This window comes from Perissodus microlepis, chromosome 16, assembly GCF_051167445.1.
Source record: "Perissodus microlepis isolate ML-2025 ecotype Zambia chromosome 16, ASM5116744v1, whole genome shotgun sequence".
Taxonomy (NCBI): domain Eukaryota; kingdom Metazoa; phylum Chordata; class Actinopteri; order Cichliformes; family Cichlidae; genus Perissodus; species Perissodus microlepis.
Genome location: NC_140476.1, coordinates 34,069,514 through 34,090,796, shown reverse-complemented (window position 1 = coordinate 34,090,796; position 21,283 = coordinate 34,069,514). Strand labels below are relative to the sequence as shown.

Below are 21,283 nucleotides of genomic sequence, written 5' to 3'. Positions count from 1 at the left end.
GTAGTTTTTTGAGTTGGTTAAAAATTTTTACCTCTTTTCTCTGGAGCCAGCTCCATTTACATTCCATGTAACGAACCTTAGTGCACCCATAGATGTCTGTGTATAACTAGGGGTGTACGCTGTATGTGTCGCTTAGACAGGTGGAGAGAATACATCACTTGTTCGTAAATAAAGAGAAGGAGAGAGAGAAAAAATGTGTGGCGAGATGCTCCCTGAGTCTGACTATGTGTGTGCATATTTACTAATATGAGTAGGCTTGGCTTAAGTGTGTGTATCCTGTACGTCTGTGTGCGCTGTCTGACTGATGTAAATGTGCTGCCGTTGAGCGCATGATTGTGCGTGATCGTGCTGTGCCTATGTGTTGAAATAAAGGATGTTGTTTGTGGATGAGTGTGGAAGCAGGTGATCGAAGCAGTGAAAGAAATAAAGAAAGAAACCAAGGACAAGGGTGAGCAGCATAAAAACAAGAGGGGGAAAAGAGAGAAAAAAATGAGAAGAAAAAAACCCCGGAAACATTCCAATCAAACCGTTGACGGAGAGTGACGGTGTTAATTCTGCTATGAAATCACACTTAAGATGCGATTTGATACTGGTAAGTTAAACAGATGTAAATGCAAGTTAGTGTGAGTGGATAGGGTGTAGCGGATTCTTATCTGGTGTGAAGTTAATACAGCCACAGAGTGATGTCAGGGTCGCGGTGAAGCTGTCCGTCCATGTAGAGCCAGTCCACAGCGATGACAGCGCGGGAGCCCTTCTGGATGAAGCCACGTCGGATTGGGAAGAGGACCCTGCGTCGTTCCAGGATCTCTTTGGGGAACTGGTCGTTTACGCTGAAGTCCGTTCCTTTTACAGGGAGTGCAGAATTATTAGGCAAATGAGTATTTTGTCCACATCATCCTCTTCATGCATGTTGTCTTACTCCAAGCTGTATAGGCTCGAAAGCCTACTACCAATTAAGCATATTAGGTGATGTGCATCTCTGTAATGAGAAGGGGTGTGGTCTAATGACATCAACACCCTATATCAGGTGTGCATAATTATTAGGCAACTTCCTTTCCTTTGGCAAAATGGGTCAAAAGAAGGACTTGACAGGCTCAGAAAAGTCAAAAATAGTGAGATATCTTGCAGAGGGATGCAGCAGTCTCAAAATTGCAAAGCTTCTGAAGCGTGATCATCGAACAATCAAGCGTTTCATTCAAAATAGTCAACAGGGTCGCAAGAAGCGTGTGGAAAAACCAAGGCGCCAAATAACTGCCCATGAACTGAGAAAAGTCAAGCGTGCAGCTGCCAAGATGCCACTTGCCACCAGTTTGGCCATATTTCAGAGCTGCAACATCACTGGAGTGCCCAAAAGCACAAGGTGTGCAATACTCAGAGACATGGCCAAGGTAAGAAAGGCTGAAAGACGACCACCACTGAACAAGACACACAAGCTGAAACGTCAAGACTGGGCCAAGAAATATCTCAAGACTGATTTTTCTAAGGTTTTATGGACTGATGAAATGAGAGTGAGTCTTGATGGGCCAGATGGATGGGCCCGTGGCTGGATTGGTAAAGGGCAGAGAGCTCCAGTCCGACTCAGACGCCAGCAAGGTGGAGGTGGAGTACTGGTTTGGGCTGGTATCATCAAAGATGAGCTTGTGGGGCCTTTTCGGGTTGAGGATGGAGTCAAGCTCAACTCCCAGTCCTACTGCCAGTTTCTGGAAGACACCTTCTTCAAGCAGTGGTACAGTAAGAAGTCTGCATCCTTCAAGAAAAACATGATTTTCATGCAGGACAATGCTCCATCACACGCGTCCAAGTACTCCACAGCGTGGCTGGCAAGAAAGGGTATAAAAGAAGAAAAACTAATGACATGGCCTCCTTGTTCACCTGATCTGAACCCCATTGAGAACCTGTGGTCCATCATCAAATGTGAGATTTACAAGGAGGGAAAACAGTACACCTCTCTGAACAGTGTCTGGGAGGCTGTGGTTGCTGCTGCACGCAATGTTGATGGTGAACAGATCAAAACACTGACAGAATCCATGGATGGCAGGCTTTTGAGTGTCCTTGCAAAGAAAGGTGGCTATATTGGTCGCTGATTTGTTTTTGTTTTGTTTTTGAATGTCAGAAATGTATATTTGTGAATGTGGAGATGTTATATTGGTTTCACTGGTAAAAATAAATAATTGAAATGGGTATATATTTGTTTTTTGTTAAGTTGCCTAATAATTATGCACAGTAATAGTCACCTGCACACACAGATATCCCCCTAAAATAGCTAAAACTAAAAACAAACTAAAAACTACTTCCAGAAACATTCAGCTTTGATATTAATGAGTTTTTTGGGTTCATTGAGAACATGGTTGTTGTTCAATAATAAAATTATTCCTCAAAAATACAACTTCCCTAATAATTCTGCACTCCCTGTAATTCCCTGCCGCGACTTTTCACCTGTTCCTTTTGTTTGAAGTGGCCGAATTTGGCCACAATAGGAGGTCTCCCAGTCGCAGCCCGCATGGGGCCGATGCGATGCACCCTATCAAAGGCGATGTTCTTCACCGTGTCCTCCGGCAGCTTCAGGTGGGTTTTGATGAAGCTTTTCACCGTAGTCTCCGCGTCCTCTCCAGCGGCTTCTGGAATACCAGAAAATACAAGATTATCTCGCATGCCACGAGCTTGAAGATCAATAACTGTCTCTTTTATTTTTTTATTTTCTCTATTTAGCTGAGTAACATTGTCTGTGAGACATAAACACCGACTCCCTTAGCGTGGCATTTTCAGCAGCAAGCGTTTCCACCTGCTGCTGGCTGAACTCCAGGGATTCTCGCAAGTATTTAAATTCCCGGTGAAGAATCTCCACCAAGGACAGCCTTGCATCGAAACTGGACAATCGTTTGTCGATTGACTCCAGTATGTCAGCAATATCTTTGCCGGCTGGCGATGTTGTGCCGGGGAAATCTGCCGGGCGTTGTCTTTTCGACGACGGCGTCTCAGATTTGGCCGGGGAAGCTGCACTCTGGGCCTTCTTCATCACGAGATCCTGAAAGCACTGATCAATGTAATCTTGGAGAGCCTCTAAACTCTCCCCGTTGTTCTCCAGGGTGTTGGAGATGATTTAGACAAATATTGTTAGTTATAAGACAATTGATACGTGTATTTGGTAATACTGAAGCTTAAAGGAATTTGTTCATTTCTAAACTACCATTCGCTTTAATTTTCCACCAAAATCTCCGGCGTCTGACGTCAGTTACAACATGAGTGGCTTACCTTGTCCGTCACTTACCTCCATCTCTAACGAACACTACTGCTCCGTATTGACCAGTAACAACTCCCTTCCACTTGGGGCAGTCCACTCGCTTGTAATACACCTTGTCTGTGGCAAGAATGATGGACCCAACCACATTCTGGCACTTTCAACACTTGATTACAAATCCTCCCCAACATCAGACACTTTCAAAACCTGTTTGAAAACCCATTTTTATTCCTGGGCTTTTAAATCAGAATGAGTTTGTATTACTTTTATTTGTCCTTAGACTACGATGACCTGGATGACTGAGAACCTTCACAGACATTTTATTTGTCTCATTTCTTACTCAAATCTTCTCATTTCATGCTTCTTTTGCTTAATTTTTATCATGTCTTCCTATGTTTTTCTCTCTTTTGATTTTCTTAAATGTACAGCACCTTTGTCAACATTTGTTTTTTTAAATGTGCTATATAAATAAATTTGACTTTGGCTTTATTACGGTTGCTGTTCTCACACTCGGCTGCAGCTCTCCAGCTGTCAGCCACACATACGTAACAACAACAGCTCAGGACTGAGTTCATTCTTTTTAAGCAGATGAGGCATGATTGCTGATGGCGCTCCAGTGTGTCGGTTTCCCCTGCAGCTGCACCACAAACCACGCCTGCCACATACCCACATTGCCCAAGCAGGAGAGGGAATCAGCCACAACCGTCGGCATCCCCAGGTCATGGACCATTAGCAGGGATGAATGGGATCTGGGGGCCGCCCATGGAGCTGGACCGGAGGCCGCCGTGTGGCAGAGCCAGGGTTCACAGGCTGCAGGGGGTTAGAGGGGTTAGCGCAGGACAACACAGGGCACTGACCTCTGGCAGAACTGTGGGAGGTCCAGATGGCGTGCTGGCCTCTGGTGAGGATGGCACAGCGACCTCCGACTCAGGCAGAGCAGGTCCTCCTCTTCATGTGCTGACCACAGGCCCAGCCTGGGCAGGTCCCTCCGGAAAGATGCGGGGGTCTCCTCCCTCCCCCATGTGGTTAAAAGACGCTGGTGGGGCCAGCAGGAGTGTTGGCAAGGAACGGAACCGACCAAGCCAAACTCGCTATCAGCTGCTTGGACCGGTCCTGCAGCTGTTCCGCCTGTCGGCAAGAGACCTCCACCTACTCCCTCCATGTGGGTGCTAGCTCAGCCACCATTCGGGCTAACACCTCCGCTGGCTGGCCCGGTCGTGGTTCCGCCATGCTGCCTCCTGGGTTTCAGTACCAATGACGGACCCAACCACATTCTAGCTCTTTTGACACTTTATTACAGCTGTTCTCACACATGCTGTATCTCATACCTTAAGGCTCATCAGTCACTGCTGTTAAAAACAAGCAAACAAACAAACAAAAACACTCTGCACTCAGAAAAATAAAGGTGCCAACTGGAACCAAAAGTGGTTCTTTAGACTGATGCCAGAGAAGAACCTTTTTTGGTGCCACAAAGAACCTTTCAAACAATGGTTCATTGAAGAACCTTTAAAGGTGCCTGTTATGATCCAATGTTGTCAGTGTTTTGTTTTATGCGTGACTCCTCCCACCAGAGGATGGCTGTGGGTTTTTTCCCCTTTCTCTTTTAGGAGTTGGACACCTGGGTGTGCCTGCCGAGTAGTTGGGTGGAGTCTCTTCCTGTCCTTGGATTGGATAATTGGCTAATCACCTCCAGTATTTAGCTACCAGATGACAGCCACTTGGCCCCCTCTCTACTAGCCTCCACCATCCAACAAATAGCATGAGCTTTTGATACCTTTTTTTCTTTGATAGAGTGTCTGTGCCCAGTGATTTGCAAGTATAACCGTGTGTGTGTCTGGTGTTGGTATCTTAATTTTGTAAATAGCTGTAAATAGATTTGTAAAGTAGCAATTGAGTATTTTGTTCACCTTGTATATATTGTTCACTGCAGCAGCCTAGTAGGCGTGAGAAGCCATTTTTGTTGATTAAGTTTTCTCCTGTTTTTCATGTAGAAAGTTAGGTAAGTGAATTGTCTTTTGTTTGGTTTTCATTTTGTGTAGGAAAGCGTAGGGACCATTAGGGAGTTTTGTTTGTTATTTTTGGCACTGCTCACTGCTGAAGCAAATAAATGGCTGCCTAGCATTTTAGAAGATACTATTGTTTGGGTTCTTGCTTTGGTGGAGCGGGAGTGGGCCAATTTCTTGTTGCGTTCAATACACGTCTAGAAAAAGAACGTAACATAAATGGGGGCTCGTCCATCCTTTTTTTTTTTGGGTTGGCTTGGGGTGTGGGCTCTTTCGCTCTTTATTCTTTATTCGTTGCCGTTGTCGCTGGTTGGTTACCTGTGTTCTTGGGTAGTTCGTCTGTCTTCGCTGGAGGGTCCGAGGGACCGCTTCAGCCTTCCGTTTCAGCTGGAGGGTCCGAGGGGCCGCTTCAGCCTTCCGTCTTCGCTGGAGGGTCCGAGGGACCGCTTCAGCCTTCCGTCTTCGCTGGAGGGTCCGAGGGACCCGTGTATTGAACGTGCGTTCAATACACGTCTAGAAAAAGAACGTAACAGTGCCCCAAAGAGCCATCAAGAAATGGTTCTTTGGGGCACCTTTAATGGTTTTTCAAAGAACCTTTTTTAAAATGGTTCTTTATGAGCTTTATGTGCTCGTAAAATAAATACGAGCACAGCATAGACATATATTAATGGTTTATTGCCATTTCGTAGTTACCAAAAGACAAAAAGGCATTTTAACCCTTAGCACAACATCACTACTAACACATGTCACATATTAGTCATTTAAACAGTAATAATTCAATATCTTTACTAAATTATAAATAAATATATATAAATACTATATCTATAGATAACACAACAATTAATACATGTATTGTTTAATTAATAAAACACCAGAAAGTGATAAAAACACATTAGAAATAGCAAAAGCTTCATAACAGACCAACTTAGGAGAGTTTTCTCCAAGCATGACATCCCGGTGCATTTCAGACCCAGCAACACGCTCAGACAAAAACTGGTTCACCCGAAAGACAAAACGCCAAAACACAGACTTAACAATGTGGTGTATGCTGTACAGTGCAGCGAGGAATGCCCAGACCTCTACATTGGAGAGACCAAACAGCCACTTCACAAGCGCATGGCACAACACAGAAGAGCCACCTCCACAGGACAAGACTCAGCAGTCCATCTGCATCTTAAGGATAAAGGACACTCTTTCGAGGATGCCAATGTTCACATTTTGGACAGAGAGGACAGATGGTTTGAAAGAGGAGTGAAAGAAGCCATCTATGTCCACTGTGAGCGACCATCTTTGAACAGAGGCGGGGGTTTACGACACCAACTCTCTGCCATCTATAATCCAGTTTTGAGATCCCTTCCCAGACGCCTTAACGCCCACTCACATCCTGGGCCATCTGACCTCAGGAATTCGCATGATAAGGTGGGGCCAGGTTTCACAATGAACACACCCGAAACTCTGGCTGATTGGGACCCACACCCAGTTTCACACCTTGGCTCAGGCGATTAGAGGATCATCAGGGGGTCCTTTTGTCCCTCTGTGGGGGGATACTCCCACTAGGTTTATATCTGGGACTCTCCACCATTTGACCTTAGAACTGAAGAAGCTTCTCGGATGAGAGGTGAAACGTCTTCAAGTAAACTTAAAGAAGTCCAGACGCTTTTCTTTGCAAGCTCCTTTGACTACGATGACCTGGATGACTGAGAACCTTCACAGACATAACAGACCATTAAATCAACACATTGTCATCAGCAGATGTTTGCATGTTCAGTAAAAATATTTCAACAACAAGTTTTTGATTAAAATTATCAATGAACTTCAGCGTTATGTAAGGTAAGTTTCATGTCCTTTGTTTTCAAGGCACAACTTGGATCAGCTGTATAAATCTTATGGATACACACTAAATGAAACAGTAGTGTGCACGACTCCAGATTCTGATCCCTCATCCTAATATGGTCCCAACATAGCAACAGCAATAAAGCAAATGTTGAGGCTTCAAAATACAAAGTCCATAAACCAATGGCTGACATGGGTTTTATCATAGGGGTGATAAATATACAACATATGTTCTTAAGACTAAAAGTATAATACAGATTTTAGTCTGAGAGATCTGATGTTCATTTACCTGCAGATGCCCTACTATACGTGCTGCTCTGTGGTTTTCCACAACATTTTGCACATCACTACTTAATACAGGAAGTAGGTGAACTAAAACAAGTCATCTTTCTTTGTGAGAGGACCATATTAACGAAACAAACCTCAATGACATCACAGAGATCCCTAAAGATGCTCCTGCTGCTTCTCTTCCTCCTCATCCTAAGCTTCCTTCTTCTTGTCCTCGACTTCCATCCAATTGTAATTCAATCTAATTGTGTTTCCCCCTCCTCTTCCTCATTTTGTTGGAGCTGTGAACAGAATTAGTGTGAATCTGAATTAATTTGTGCAAACGAGAAAAATCTACAGCTTTTCGGTCAGAGGTGCTCTTGTGATTTAAGCCGGGTAGATTTATATGTTGATGCTGCCTGCTTCAGCTCTACGACTGGCTGCTGAGTGATATTTACACCCCGGCTGGATTACAAACTTTAACCACGTGCTGAACTTTGACCCGGCTTTTATACCTCCTGTTAGTATAATGACCTCTTCTTGGCTTAATGCAGTGGTTCCCAAACTTTTTACAGGAAAAATGTTCGCGCCCCCCGCGTGCACGTGCGCACGCACACGCACAAACACATCCTCCAACCACACACGCCCATATTTTGCTCGTTTGCGGTTTATTTCTCACCTCAAAAATTTAGTAAACAATTAAGCAAATATAAGTAATCTGCAAAAAATTACAGGTAGTAATAAAATAAACTACTAACTCTTTGACGCTGCGTCCACACCTACACGGGTATTTTTGAAAACGCAGCTGTTTCGTCCACGTAAACGGCGTTTCGAATCACCGAAAACTGAGATTTTTTAAAACTCCTTTTTTGCGTTTACGTGTGGACGAGGAATACAGAGTTCATCACGCAGCGTCAAAGGTATGTGCCTTTTTTCACGTCAGGCTGTGGCCACGTTATTGTTTACATGAGACGAACTGCAGAATGGCAGATAGAGACAAAATACTGTTAATCTGACTATCTTCAGTTTCTACCTCAGAATTAGGAAGACATTCAAAAGGGCTGTTGGGGGGGGGGGGTGATAAATACATTTTACAGTGTTTATTTATCGGATAAAATACGTTAAATGTCACCGTTATTATTGGCCGGCCCGGAAACAGCGGGGGTGTCCAAATTCAGAGGCTGCTTCCACCTGAGGACCCGGCCTTCGCGGTCTACAGAAAGCCGGGTAGTACGGCACGAGCTCCCTCGGTGCAGTGAAACTCTGCCGTCTGCTCCTTGCTATCTCAAATATAACCGGGCGCTGACGTAAACTCTCGACCGTCTCACACTTTGTTTAATTAGTTTTCTGTTTGACGTTTATTCAGCTGTGTGAAAGCCCCGGAGGAACCCTCCCGAGGGACTAATAAAGTTAAATTTAATTTAATCTAATAACTTTAATATCAGCCAAGCCGATTTACTCACGAACAAATAAAACACTGAAAAAGCCAAACAATAACATTTTTAAGTTATCAAAGTGACTTGATGTTTAACCCGAGTAGCGAAAGACCGCGGGGGTTTGAAGACGATGTGTCGGCTCAGATATTTGAAGTTTACACAGCTACATTCTCACCTGAAAATATGTTAAAAGTCTTTTTGCGACCCAGAAAGAGAAATAAGAGTAATATTGAAACTAAGTCGCTGCCGCCATTGTTGGAAACTGGAATTGGCTGGGCCGCGCTATGAATTCTGCAATATGGTTTTTCAATTTTGTTGTCTGGGTGGAAAATCGGGAGAAATTCTGGATTCTCCCAGAAAAATCAGGAGGGTTGGCATGTATGGTTGTGGCAACATCACTAACCTTGTCCAACACCTCAGAGTAAATCATATCACAGAATATGACGAGCGTATGTTGAGATGAAGAGGAGGAGAGGGACAGGTGCTGCTAGGGCGAGACAGACGTCTCTCACAGAGTCCTTTAGTGCTGCAGGAGGGCAATGTGTTCAAATAGCAAATAGTTCAAATAACAACTTCAGTTTTTTATTTCTATATGATGAACTCTGCATCATTAAGTGATAAGAACAAGTAATCTGATGTCCTGTAATCATTATGATGCTGTAATTTGAGATGCAATAAATAAAATAAGTTTTTGTACAAAGTATCGGATCAGTATCGTTGATACCACCCTGAATATTACTTGGTATCGGATCGGAAAGGAAATCAGTGGTATCGCACATCACTACCGCTCGCGCGATCTGTCTGCGCATGCGCATCCCAACGACTGACCCCCTCCGTCCGCTCCCGGGAGGTTGCCATAGTACAACGTGTTCTGACGTCTCTCTCTCTCCCTGTCATTTGGGTTAAAAACACATATTAACAAATTGCTCAGTGATGAACAAGTACTCAGATCATTTACCTAAGCAGTGCGCTTTGTCAAAACTCATTGACATTCTGTTGTGCAATTGTTATTTACTTGTATTTTATAATTTGACTTTACATACTGCTGGGTGGTTTGTAAAGTTTACAATAACTAGTATTATCATTATGCTATATTTTCTAATATATAATAATCTCAAAAGTAATGCCTTGAAGCAGAAAATAGTAATACTGTATTAAAACTTAAAACTAAAGTACAGTATTTGAATGTGTGCATTGTGTCTACTGTTTGTTAACTCACCATATTCATAAACGTCTTGATAATAAATTTCATATTCTATTACCACATTATTTGTGATCAATGGGTTTGCTGGGTTAGGGGTGTGTGTGTGTGTGGGGGGGGGGGGGGTTCTTTAGGCTTTGGCCTCCACCCCTGCCACCAGTATATTTTTAAGCAAGTATTTGAATATTCAGTTTCCTACCATCTGCTCTTAAAGGGTAATCACCAGGTAACCCGCCCTCCCCCTTTGCACACACATGCACACAAACAAAACACACAGTATAATTCACAGCCTCGTTATAGTGAATAAATATTTATGTCATTTTAGACCATCAAACTTAGATAGCTAAGGATGAAGAACCTTTTGTTCTTTAAAGAACCATTTGTAATAGCTAAGGAACCATCTACAAAATAAAAAGGTTCTTTGACGAGAGTGGAGTGAATGAAGATGAGACACAAGTCTTCATAGTGACTCTGGAGTATGCATGTGCATTTTTCATGAAGAAGTTAAAGGATCTTGATGAATTCTTGATTATTATTGTTTATTACAGCTGGTAATAATCAATATTAATACATTATTACAAATAATTGATGCAATTTTTCATTAACAGCTGAAGAAGATGTCAGATATCAACTTATTTTTTCACATTTTGACCTTTGGTCTTTACAGTGTATTTGACTAACTGAGGAGTGATAGGATTTTAATTCTACAGTATGTTGGCATCACAAGAGTCAGGCTGCAAAATCTGCAATGTAACTATCAGTTTAACAGTCTTCCTAAACCAGGGATAGAAAAATGCATAGATAAGTGGATTTAGACAGGAATTACAATAAAGTAACCAGACCCCAAACACTGAAAATTCCACACTGGTTGATGTGTCCTGCCCTGCGAGAGAGGGATAAAAGTAAGGACAGAAACACATCAGAAACACAGCCACAACAACACCAATAGTTGTAGCTGCTTTTCTCTCAGACTTCTTAATGGCAACGTGAACTGAACCCTTTGAAGTAACAAAGGCAACATGAGATCTCATAGCCTGAGCCTGAGACACAGCCACCAGAAATACTCTCATGTACAGAAATATAATCACAGCAGTGGGGCCGATGAAGGTAACTACGACATCAAAAGCACCAGTTATGAAATTAATTACAACTATGCATTCCCCGTCACAAGAATTATATCTGTCTGGCTGCTTCAGAAAGTTGTTTAGTATTGTGCCGTTATACAGCAGTGAACAGGCCCAACACAGACAGACACTGATTTGGACTTTTCTCTCAGTAACTGTGGTGGGGTAGGACAAGGGGTCACAAATAGCTACATACCGGTCAAATGAAATAAGCACCATGTTTCCTACTGAGGCAGATGTGAGAACAAAAGAGGCATAGTAAAACAGTCCACACATGAAGGTGCCCAAAAACCAGCAGCCCCCTAAAAGGAGGATTCGAGGCGGCATCAGCAGGAGGCCAACAAGGAAGTCTGAGACAGCGAGAGAGAGGAGGAAGAGGTTGGTTTGGTTGTGAAGCTGCCTGAGAAGAAAAAAACAGAAAGAAAGATGTAACATAATATTAATAAACCTGCAGCAGGTGGAATGCTACAGTAATGCACCTGTTCTGAAAGTAAAACAACATACAATAAACAATCCAGTGCAACAAAGTAGGGCAAATCTCTAGTTTCCACATCATTCTGAGAGGAGGAGGTCAGAATATAAAATCATTTCAGTTAAATAGTACAAACATTTATCACATCAGCTGTTCCTTTCTAAAAGAGAGCTATTACAGTTTAGTAAAGGCCAAATGTGAAGAGTACTCTGTAGCTAATCCAAGTATGCTCAAGTCAAACACAATATATTACAGTAAAGTTTACTTTAACACCTGAAGTGGGAGATAGAGATGATGACCAGGACGTTGAGAGTCACTGTGAGCAGAGAGATGCAGGAAAGCAGAATGTGCAGAAAAATGGTCTGACTGTGATGTTGCAGCGGCTTCCTACAGGAGGTGTTGAGGAGCTGTGGAAAGCAGAATTGTTGTCCATACACGTTCTCCATGAGCAGAAAGGGAAAAGAAGATGAAAGCTGCTGAACACTGGCACCTTTCTGACTAAAGCTATCCGTGTAATGTGACTTACCTTACTCCTCCTACTCCTTTTCTCCATCCACCACACCCCAGAAAATCTCTTGTGCGATATTCTCTAACGCTTCCACTGGAAATGCACATGATAGCACGTCCTGAGATTTACTTATGTTTCACAGCTTGGCAAAAATAAAAACACACCCATTCCACCGATACATCATTTCATTTCCTGCTGTTTCTCCTGGATTTCGGGAGCACCAGTCTAAGAAGGGATGCCTATGCCTCCTGTCCAGCCACCTATCCTTCTTTTTCTGGGCTCCAAAGACATAATGTCACCAGCATGTCATGGGTCTACCACAGGGTCTTGTGATAAACATTCCCCGAACACCTCGTCCAAGTGTCCAAGAAGCATCATATCCAGATGTCTGACCCATTTCACTGGGTTCCTTTTGATGTGAAGGAGTAACAGTTCTCTTCTCAATCAGAATCAAAATCAGAAAACTTTATTAATCCCGAAGTAAATAATGTTGTTACAGTTGCTCCAAGAGAAAAAGAACAGTAACAGACTGAACAAATTAAATAATACAATATATTACAAAGTTACAAAATAAAAGAAATAGGTCTGATATAGCTCAATTACAAATATAAATACCAAAAGTACTGCACAAAGCTCTTCTTTTTTAGTGTCTTTTCACTAGAGAACTAAAATATCTTTGATATCAGCAGTAGCTACCACTCGATCCTTGCAAAACCGCACAAGGACACCCAGAAGGCTGTTGTTGATATACATTGCATAAACTGTTGTCTCATTCCAGGTCAATTCTTCAGCATTCGACTGAGTGAAGCAAGCGGGTGACTGGCTTGCTGTCTGTTGTTGGGGAGTCGTGGTCTTGGAGAATGAAAAGGTTGCGGAGCTACCCAACTATTTGTTTCATCCTGGTAGAAATGCTTTTCAGCTATTTTGAGGAAGGCCAGCTCTTTTATGGAGTAAAAACCTTTTTCATCTGTTTGTGTCTCCCACTTTATCAAACAACCTATCATATGTTCCAGACTTGGAAGAGTTTGTCACTGAGCAACCTTGAGAGCTGAAGCTTTCCTTTACTGGGATGCTGTTTTGACATGGTAAGAAATAGCTCGATTTGCTGTTTCTTTGGAAAATAAACATACTGGACAACTGGACCCATCTGTGTTGGATTTGTGGGCTCCCATCTGGAACACTTGCCTTGGGGGTGTCAGGGCTCGGTAGCCAGCAGTGAGAAATGAAACCAAAAGCAGAGCTTAGTGATTAGAAGATTTTATTTACAGAAACAAAGTACAACACAATGACCAAGAACTAAGGCTATGAAACCGGATTCGAGCAAATGAACTGTGAATGCTCCAGTGTGGGGATTATATCATTTTATATCAGGTTGATTCTTTTACATCTTTTTATTTAGCTTTGAGCAGTGTCATTTATTCCATTTATTAAACATACAGTTTCAATCAGGTTATTACGCACATTGCATTTGTGCTTATGATAGAGTTGAGCATACAGTCTAAGGAAGGTTAAAAGCGTCGTCCAGCGCTATGTCCGAACTGATATATTGATGAAATGACCTGCATGCTGTGAATGAAGGCCTAACACGCTTACATACACATACACATGAAGTATAATTTCTAGGGTAAAGGTGAAAGACATCTAGCTTAACCCTGACATAATAAAACCATGCTGAAAGTATGTTTTGACGGAAGATCTGTATTGACAATATAGAGCTGTGTATCTTTCCACACGTGTTTAATAAAATCATTGTTTTGACGCACTTGGACCAGTAGTCGTTTGTCTCACACCTCAATCACGGATCGGGACACAAGCTAGAGTATTAAACACATCTAACATGGACTATGAAACTCCACACCAGGCAGACATGAGCTTAAACTGGCTGGGTCAGCAGGAAAACTGTGGTTCAAGAATCAGCGGTCTAGGGCACTCAAACACAGGGAAAGGAGAGTCAGGGTGGTTGTGGGAAGTGGTGAGCAAAGTTCAGTTGAAAACGTCTAAGCCTTCGTTGCCTCAGAAAATAGAGACGACTCTGGCCCTTCCTGTAAAGTGCAGTGGTGTTTTTGACCAGTCCAGTTTATTATCAGTGTGTACTCCGAGGTATTTATAGCCCTCCACAATGTCCACATCGACCCGCTGGATTGAAACAGGGGTCAAGTGTTTCCTGTTCTGAAGGTGGCAGGACTCTGTGCAGTGGCTGAAATCTGTGGTGTAGATGGTGAAGAGGAAGGGGTGCCCCTGTGTTGTTGGTCACCTTATTAGACACACAATAAAGAAGACGCACATACTGTGACTTTCCTGTCACATACTCAACAATCCAGGACACAAGACAAGCATCCACATTCATTGCTGTCAGCTTATCACGCAGGAGAGTTGGCATGATTTCGCTCACAGTGCTCGCCTTCTGATCCAGTCTTCATGAGCCTGGACATGAGTGAAAGTGACAGGTGGGGGGAGGGGTGTCAGGACTCACAGGAGGCTATGGGAATGTCCACACTAACACGTTTTCGTTTGAAAACGTATCTTTTTGTCTCCGTTTTGGCCTTCACTCCACACTGAGACGGCGTTTTCGGTCAAGGAAAACGGAGCTTTTTGAAAAAGCCGAAACAATTGAAAACGCTGTTTTCACGTGGCGGTGTGGACAGCGTAACCGCAGACTTTTGGAAAGATGACGCATTTTAGTTATATGATGCAGTCATGTGACCAATTAAACTAAGACAGCGGAGCAGCAGTTGTTCTGTTTGCTCTCAGGTTTGACAGCCCTATCAAAGACTAATATCAGTCTGTACGTGCTCCAGAGAGCTTTTCTTCAAATTCTTTAACTCTCACTCGCTTTTGCAACGTTGTGCTTTTGTGTTCCTCGCAGCAACAACTCCACCTCATTGTTAGTCCATTTAAAAAACTCGGTGCTTTTCCTCCACATTTTGCCACAATTTTCAAAGAGCCGGAAAGAAAATAAACGGCAGACAGAAATGAGGCGGGTCGAGTCTTCCTACTTTACATGCATGAGCAGGACTGGAATGTAAGCATTTTAGGTCGTTTCAGTGTGGATGCACAACTCTTTGAAAATGATAGTGTGGACGCGGAGTGTTTTAGACGAAAACGCCGTTTTCAAATTTATCCGGATTAGTGTAGACGTAGCCTGAGGTGCAAAGTGGAGAGAGAGTGGCATGGACTGAAGGATGACTACAGGTAAATCAGGAGGGAGGTGAGCATTTCAATCTGTTGAAAAACACATTCAACTCATTGCCTCTGTTCTCAGCACAGATGGGACGGCCTGAACATAGTGATGGTTTTCATGCCAGTCAACACCTCTCTCACCCCTTCCTAAATGACTGAGCTCCTTACTATAACCATCTTGGTGTCAGCTGGATGTGATAGCTTGGTGAACCTAAGAAAACCACTTCATCTTCAAAAAGCAGTGATAAGATCCCGAGACCCTCAGACCTGGCACCCTTTGCATGTATTCAATTTCTTCAGCCTCCCTCAGCATACAACTTAACACGGCAGAAGCTGTAAAAGGCAGCAAGGTAAAGCACCGGCACAAACAGGTCATAGAGTAGCAATTTATTAACAACAACCCTTGTTACATGTAAATAAGTATCAAGTCACTGACTGACTATAAAATCCCGTTACAACGTTCATCTGAGGACACAAACCTGGCTGATGCCCGTAACCAGGGGAGACTCCTACATTCTGCTACCCAATCACTGGAGAGTCAACATTGGTCCTCCAGCATCAGAGGTATTTACCCTCCACCATTATCCCACTGCACAAAACAACAACTGTTGCCACCAACACCAACAGCTATGAAGTGTTTTAAAAAACGGATACTGTGTTATGCAATAAAAAAAAACAACAACTTGTGTCTCAAATTAAGTACATTCTACCACCTGACCTGGATTAAACACCAGTTTGCTTTTCGGGCAAACTTCAGAGATGACAAAACAACTGCTCTATATACAGTAAATGCTCCGTGTAAATGGCCTGTATTTGTAACATTTGAGAAATTAGATTACAGCAGAGGACATCTGAGATTATACATACATGTATAAACACACAGAGTACACAATTCTTCTTAAAAGGCAAAGGAATACATGCATATTCATCTACAAGCATATCTAAAGCTACTGTAATCCCCTCTGAAAGGCTACACGGTGTCCACAGCATCTTCTCACTGGACCAGTACTGGGGCCGTTGTCCTCTGTAGATCAAGACCACAGAGAGGCGAGAAGGGAGGGAGGCTTTCATAACCCAGTAGCTGACGGGTGGCGGACTCCCAGCTCAAACCAAACTCTAGCCGACAATAGACACAGGGGTACTGTCGGTCAGCCCAGCAAACCCAGTCCACCGCCTTCTTCACCTGCTCCCATCGTTCAGGCCTGAATGAAAAAGACAGTCACAGTAGTGAACAAACTTGTTAAAACCGTCGTTGTGCAAATATTTCCAGACCTAACTGCATTTCTAAAGTCATGCAAGGCATAGTGAAATAAGCTTCATTAATATATCAAAGCACATTTTGTACAAAATGTTTTTCAAGCTTAATTTCAGCTGATTTGTAACAACTGCAGAGAGATTTTACTCTAAGCTGTTGTGCATCCTGTGTTGGACAGACCTGGACTGAGAAGCTTCTTCCAGACAGAACAGGGTGCGGAGCAGTTTGCCTTCTTCCAATTTGTCCACTTTCATCAGCTGCAGAACCAGAAGAGTCGCCACCAGCCTCAGGATATCTGCGTGGGCTGTCACGCCTTCAAACGCACATGCAAAAAAGATCCCAAAGTAAATCACAAAATGGTACTTTTATAACCGAAGTGTTCTTACCAGGCCAGACACAACGTCCAGACGAACAGAATCAACATAATGAATCAATCTCAAACAACAGCTGCCCATTTAAGTGTCGCACTGGGGAATAATCTACAGGTTTAACATGTGCCTGATTTCTTTAAAGAAATAATGAAAAATAAGGTTAATTAACATCTGAGCTCCTAGAAAACTGCATATAAACAGCCCGTTCTCACTTCCGAGTCGTAATATACGAATTGTCATGTCCCGGACGTTCCTGAGGAATGTGACAGGTGACCTTCCGTGTTCTTATGCTACGCACCGGGTTATTCCAGCCCTAACCTTATCCCAAACCATAACCAGCACTTTAATGATGTTGGATCGTGTTTTCCAAAGCGATTGGAGAAAAACAAACGTGTAGATTCATTCCAAATGGTTCTCGTGGTTCCTCATTTTTCCGATCTCGTAATATAGTGTTGAGTGATCGGAAGCGTAATATCTCGATGATTTGTCACTTAGCGCAAAATGTTGCGCTTTGGGAGTGAGAACGTGTTGGTATAAAATGGTTATTGCAAAACTTTTCTTACAGACATCGAGGTAAAGTGTTAAGTGTGAGCTCATAATAATTATAAAACTAAGTAAATTTATGTTTTTAGTAAACTTACAATAACTTGAAAAACAAGAAGCACTCAGAGCACAAATCTGTCCACCCATCAGTCTCTGGGCTTTATTTAAAGGAACAGCATCGGCTTTTGTTTGGAACCACTTTGTTTTCTGTTCTTTGTAAACTTTAAGAAGTGCCATAAAAACAAATGCAAAGAATTAGGTTTTATTTATGTGGATATACTGGATATGTATCATTTCTTTTTACTGTTTAGCACTACTTAGGTCAGACCTCAAATGTAACATGATGCTGTAAATCTTTATATGGCACTTTATATACTTTAACAAAACACACATGTAAGAACTGTAGTTTCTAAGTTATTCGAGGCTTTTTGTCAATTTTCCACCAATAAATCTTAAGTTGACCTTAAAGACCTTGGTGGATGTGAGTCACATTTTATATGCATTGTTAACATGATCCCAAGTAAGCGTACATACTTGTTAACTTTCATAAAACTTGAAAGTACAAAGCTAGTTTTTCCACCTCCAGAACAGAATTGAACGAGCTCTCACCGAGAGAATGGATGCCTTTGTTCTTCAGGAACACGTTGGCAAACAGGTCCACGTTGACATTAAGTAGTTCCCCCAGCTCTGTGGTTAGTTCCCAGTACCCTTCCTACAACACGCATAAAAATAACGCCATTATATCAAAGTGACATTTACATTTTTTCCAGTTGCATGCAGTCACAGTACAAAGGTGTGGGTTACAGTTTTGTCCTTGGTCATTTTAATAATTCTGTCCAGCTTTTTTGAGCCTTGCTAACTCTACCAAAGCACAGGAGCTAACGTTCACTACGATAAAACACTTTTAACTCTATGACCAACTTTGAGCATCACTGTCATGACATATATTACCAGTTTAATATCTGTGATGTAGATTGACAGAAACGTGGATGTTTTATCTGTTTTCTGATAATTAACTGGATACCATTTGAAAAACTGCATTCTGGGTAAACGTGATAGCAAGGTCTTGTTTATATGCCCATTATGATCCCAGACTCATCATTAGCTGCGATTCTTTCTGCGTCAAAATGATTTTCACCCCTCGGCTGTAAAAGAGTGATGGGGTACCGTCTCCACCCTGCTGGGCAGGTGGGCAGCATGGACACTTGAGCTTGTGAATGCAGTAACTCAAAAACAGGTGCAGCCACTACAAATCTCAGACCAGTTTGAATACCAGTGGCCTTTAGTATAAGGTAAAGGTTGGAGGTCAAGTTTTCTGGAAATCTTGTGAATGTGACGAGTTGAGAACAAGGTGAGGTAGAATTTTCAAATTGATACGACAGGTGTGTCTACAAGGAGGCTGAGGGGCATCACTGGAAGCTTTCTTTACATATTCCTATCATAAAACTCTGAAATGTAGCTTAAAGTTTCAAAACAACGGATGTTTGCGTGCTCTGTTAATATATCACATAGACTAAAACCCTAGTCTGAGCCTAACCTGACAGTTATGTTTAACCTCGTAAGACCCGAACTCTTACACGGCAATTTCTCTTCTCGTTATTTGGGCTGCTTGAACCTGATGAATGTAAAAACAAAGAATTATATGATTCTTTGTTTTTACCAAAATTTAGTATTTTGGTCTAGACAACCCAAAATATGATGCCACATATGTGGACGCCAGGTCCTAGGAGGTTAAATTCTCTGTGTTAGCCTTGCAATACACTAGCAGTCTCTCCAGGGTGTACTCCGCCTTTCGCCCCATGACAGCTGGAATAGGCTCCACCCACCCATGACCCTAACAATGACAAGTCCCATAGAAATAAAACAGATGTTAACAAGTGATTCAGTAAAAAAATTAAGCTTCCTTCGCAGTTTTAACCTGTCAGAGAGCCAAAGGAAGCTGTTGCTTTGTCCGAGTGACAAACAGCTATGTTTGCTTAAGTGAACCCAAGACTATAAAACCACAAAAAGCTCACTGAATGTTGCATCTGGAAGATCTTCATCCATTTGAGCTTCAGCGCTTCAGGAGATTCTGCTGCATTCAGTCTAGTTAACATACAGTCATTTCCATCTGTTAGACAAACACTTCTCATAGTTAACAAACAGAGTGTGTGTAGAAATGTTCAGGGACTCACGCAGCTGACTGATGACGCAGGAGAGGGTTAGTCGGGAGATTCTGATGGCCAGCGACGAAAGATATGACGGGCGTTCTTTGTCGAACACTTGCTATTACATAAGGTTGTGGTGCATTGCTCTGAGCTTCAAGTTCATGGTGAGGTTGTGATGCACTATTAACTTTGGGTAAACTATAAGAGGGAGCCATTCTTCTGTGATGAACGTGAGCGGCCATCTCAGGAGCCCTTGCAGGGCCTACAGGAACATCACTGTCGGAACGGGTGGGAGGTAAAGAGGACGCAAAATAAGAGGATCTTCTCCTTGCCCGCCTTAATGATCGTAAGCACAAGTCAGGTTTTGGTTGGTGCTCTAAATCTGATGGAGCTGACGTCACAGGAACCACTGTAGAACCCGGAGCACCATCATAGGTGGAGCTTGAGCTACCTAATTGAGAGTGAAAGCCACTGGAAGTAAACTTACCTTCCAGTGGCCCTCTGTCTCTGACAGTCTGTGCAACAAGCAGAGAAGTTGTTTCATCAGATTCAACAACCATCTGAGACGGTACTGCTGCAGGAGCAGTGTCAGGGAGACTCCCATCTGTGCTGAGGCCGCACAATTCGGGAGGCAAATCCAATGGAGCTGACATCTCACAAAGTTGTTTAACTTTAAAGAAAGAACTACAAGAATCTGGCCTGAAAGACCGACGTCTGGCTGCTTCTCTGTCTTCGTATTTTACAGACATAAAGTCTCCTCTCCCAACCCTGTAAGAAACGCCTTCAACATACTCAGATGAACTCTGTTCTTCCTCATCAGACACAGAATCAAGTGCACTCTGTACCTGATTACTCATCGCTGAAGTGTAACCTTGAGTGTGGAGTGGTGGCCTGCTAATCTGAGTGCTACAGCTCCGAATTTGAATATCGATGTCCTTCACTGCCTGACTGTCTGATGATGATGAAATGCCAAATGAAAATGAATCCATGGATTGACTAAGAGGATAGTCACGACAAAATGAAAAAGGGCGGAACAGTTGAGGGGGTAAACGTTGTGGAATAAGTCCTGAAACATCCTCTGAAGCACGCTCCTTAAAAGAAGGAGGTGGAGCTGGGGGTCTAGAAAAAGAAAGGTGGGGAACATCGTCTGAAGCACGCTTCATAAAAGAAGGAGGTGGAGCCGAGTGTCCAAGAAAAGAAAGGTGGGGAACATCGTCTGAAGCACGCTCCTTAAAAGGAGGAGGTGGAGCTGGAGGAGAGTAGTCGGGACTCTATGAAAGGAGAGAAATAAGCAGAAATTTAAACTCCAACTCTACAAACCTCTAAATGTGTTGAGATGAATTCTATCAGAGATACTGTTGGTAATGTCTTTTGACAGGTTTCACAATATAAGAAAAGTTCTACATCAACATTAACTCAACAAAAGAATCACATAGTTTGTTGCACTGCAGGACATCTGCTACATGCCCATTTAGATATTTCTGAAATTGAACTGAATTGATTATTGTTCCATATATTTGTTACATTTCTTGAATTTGTTTTACTGAATGTGCAGCATCAGCGTCTCAGTGTACGGGGACTAACCATGAATGAACAAAGAGAGCGACACTCCATATAATCATAGTAATCTTCCTCCTCCTGCAGCAGGAAGACAAAAGCATGAAATCATAAATGTCAGCATTTGTGAAGATTGCAGCAGCAATAC

General features: G+C 42.7%; 2 protein-coding genes across 3 annotated transcripts in view; both read right to left on the bottom strand.

Annotated features, from left to right (window-relative positions):
• Positions 1–10,682: 10,682 nt before the first annotated feature.
• On the bottom strand, positions 10,683–12,020 carry LOC146371282 (trace amine-associated receptor 13c-like). The gene is made up of 2 exons (XM_084907816.1): positions 11,848–12,020; positions 10,683–11,502 (listed from the first exon to the last, which is right to left on the bottom strand). Exons 1-2 carry the CDS (start codon positions 12,018–12,020, stop codon positions 10,683–10,685), a joined length of 993 nt encoding a protein of 330 aa, XP_084763942.1.
• A 1,303-nt stretch (positions 12,021–13,323) lies between these two features.
• Positions 13,324–21,283, bottom strand: part of parp4 (poly (ADP-ribose) polymerase family, member 4) — a 37,334-nt gene continuing 29,374 nt past the window's right edge. For both annotated transcript variants that reach the window (XM_084954947.1, XM_084954948.1), the window contains exons 30-35: positions 21,163–21,216; positions 19,606–20,849; positions 19,447–19,516; positions 18,041–18,143; positions 16,698–16,830; positions 13,324–16,464 (exon numbers count right to left, since the gene is read on the bottom strand). In XM_084954947.1, the coding sequence (XP_084811073.1) occupies positions 16,257–16,464; positions 16,698–16,830; positions 18,041–18,143; positions 19,447–19,516; positions 19,606–20,849; positions 21,163–21,216 (1,812 nt within the window). In that variant the 3' untranslated portion in view covers positions 13,324–16,256. The remainder of the gene's footprint in view (positions 16,465–16,697; positions 16,831–18,040; positions 18,144–19,446; positions 19,517–19,605; positions 20,850–21,162; positions 21,217–21,283) is intronic.

What these genes read in the sequence shown, in the direction of transcription:
- LOC146371282 (XM_084907816.1), bottom strand. Translation starts at nt 12,020, where the DNA reads ATGGAGAACGTGTATGGACAACAATTCTGCTTTCCACAGCTCCTCAAC. An exon ending in ATCTCTATCTCCCACTTCAG is followed by an intron (nt 11,503 to 11,847) that starts GTGTTAAAGTAA and finishes TTTTCTTCTCAG; the next exon opens with GCAGCTTCACAACCAAACCA.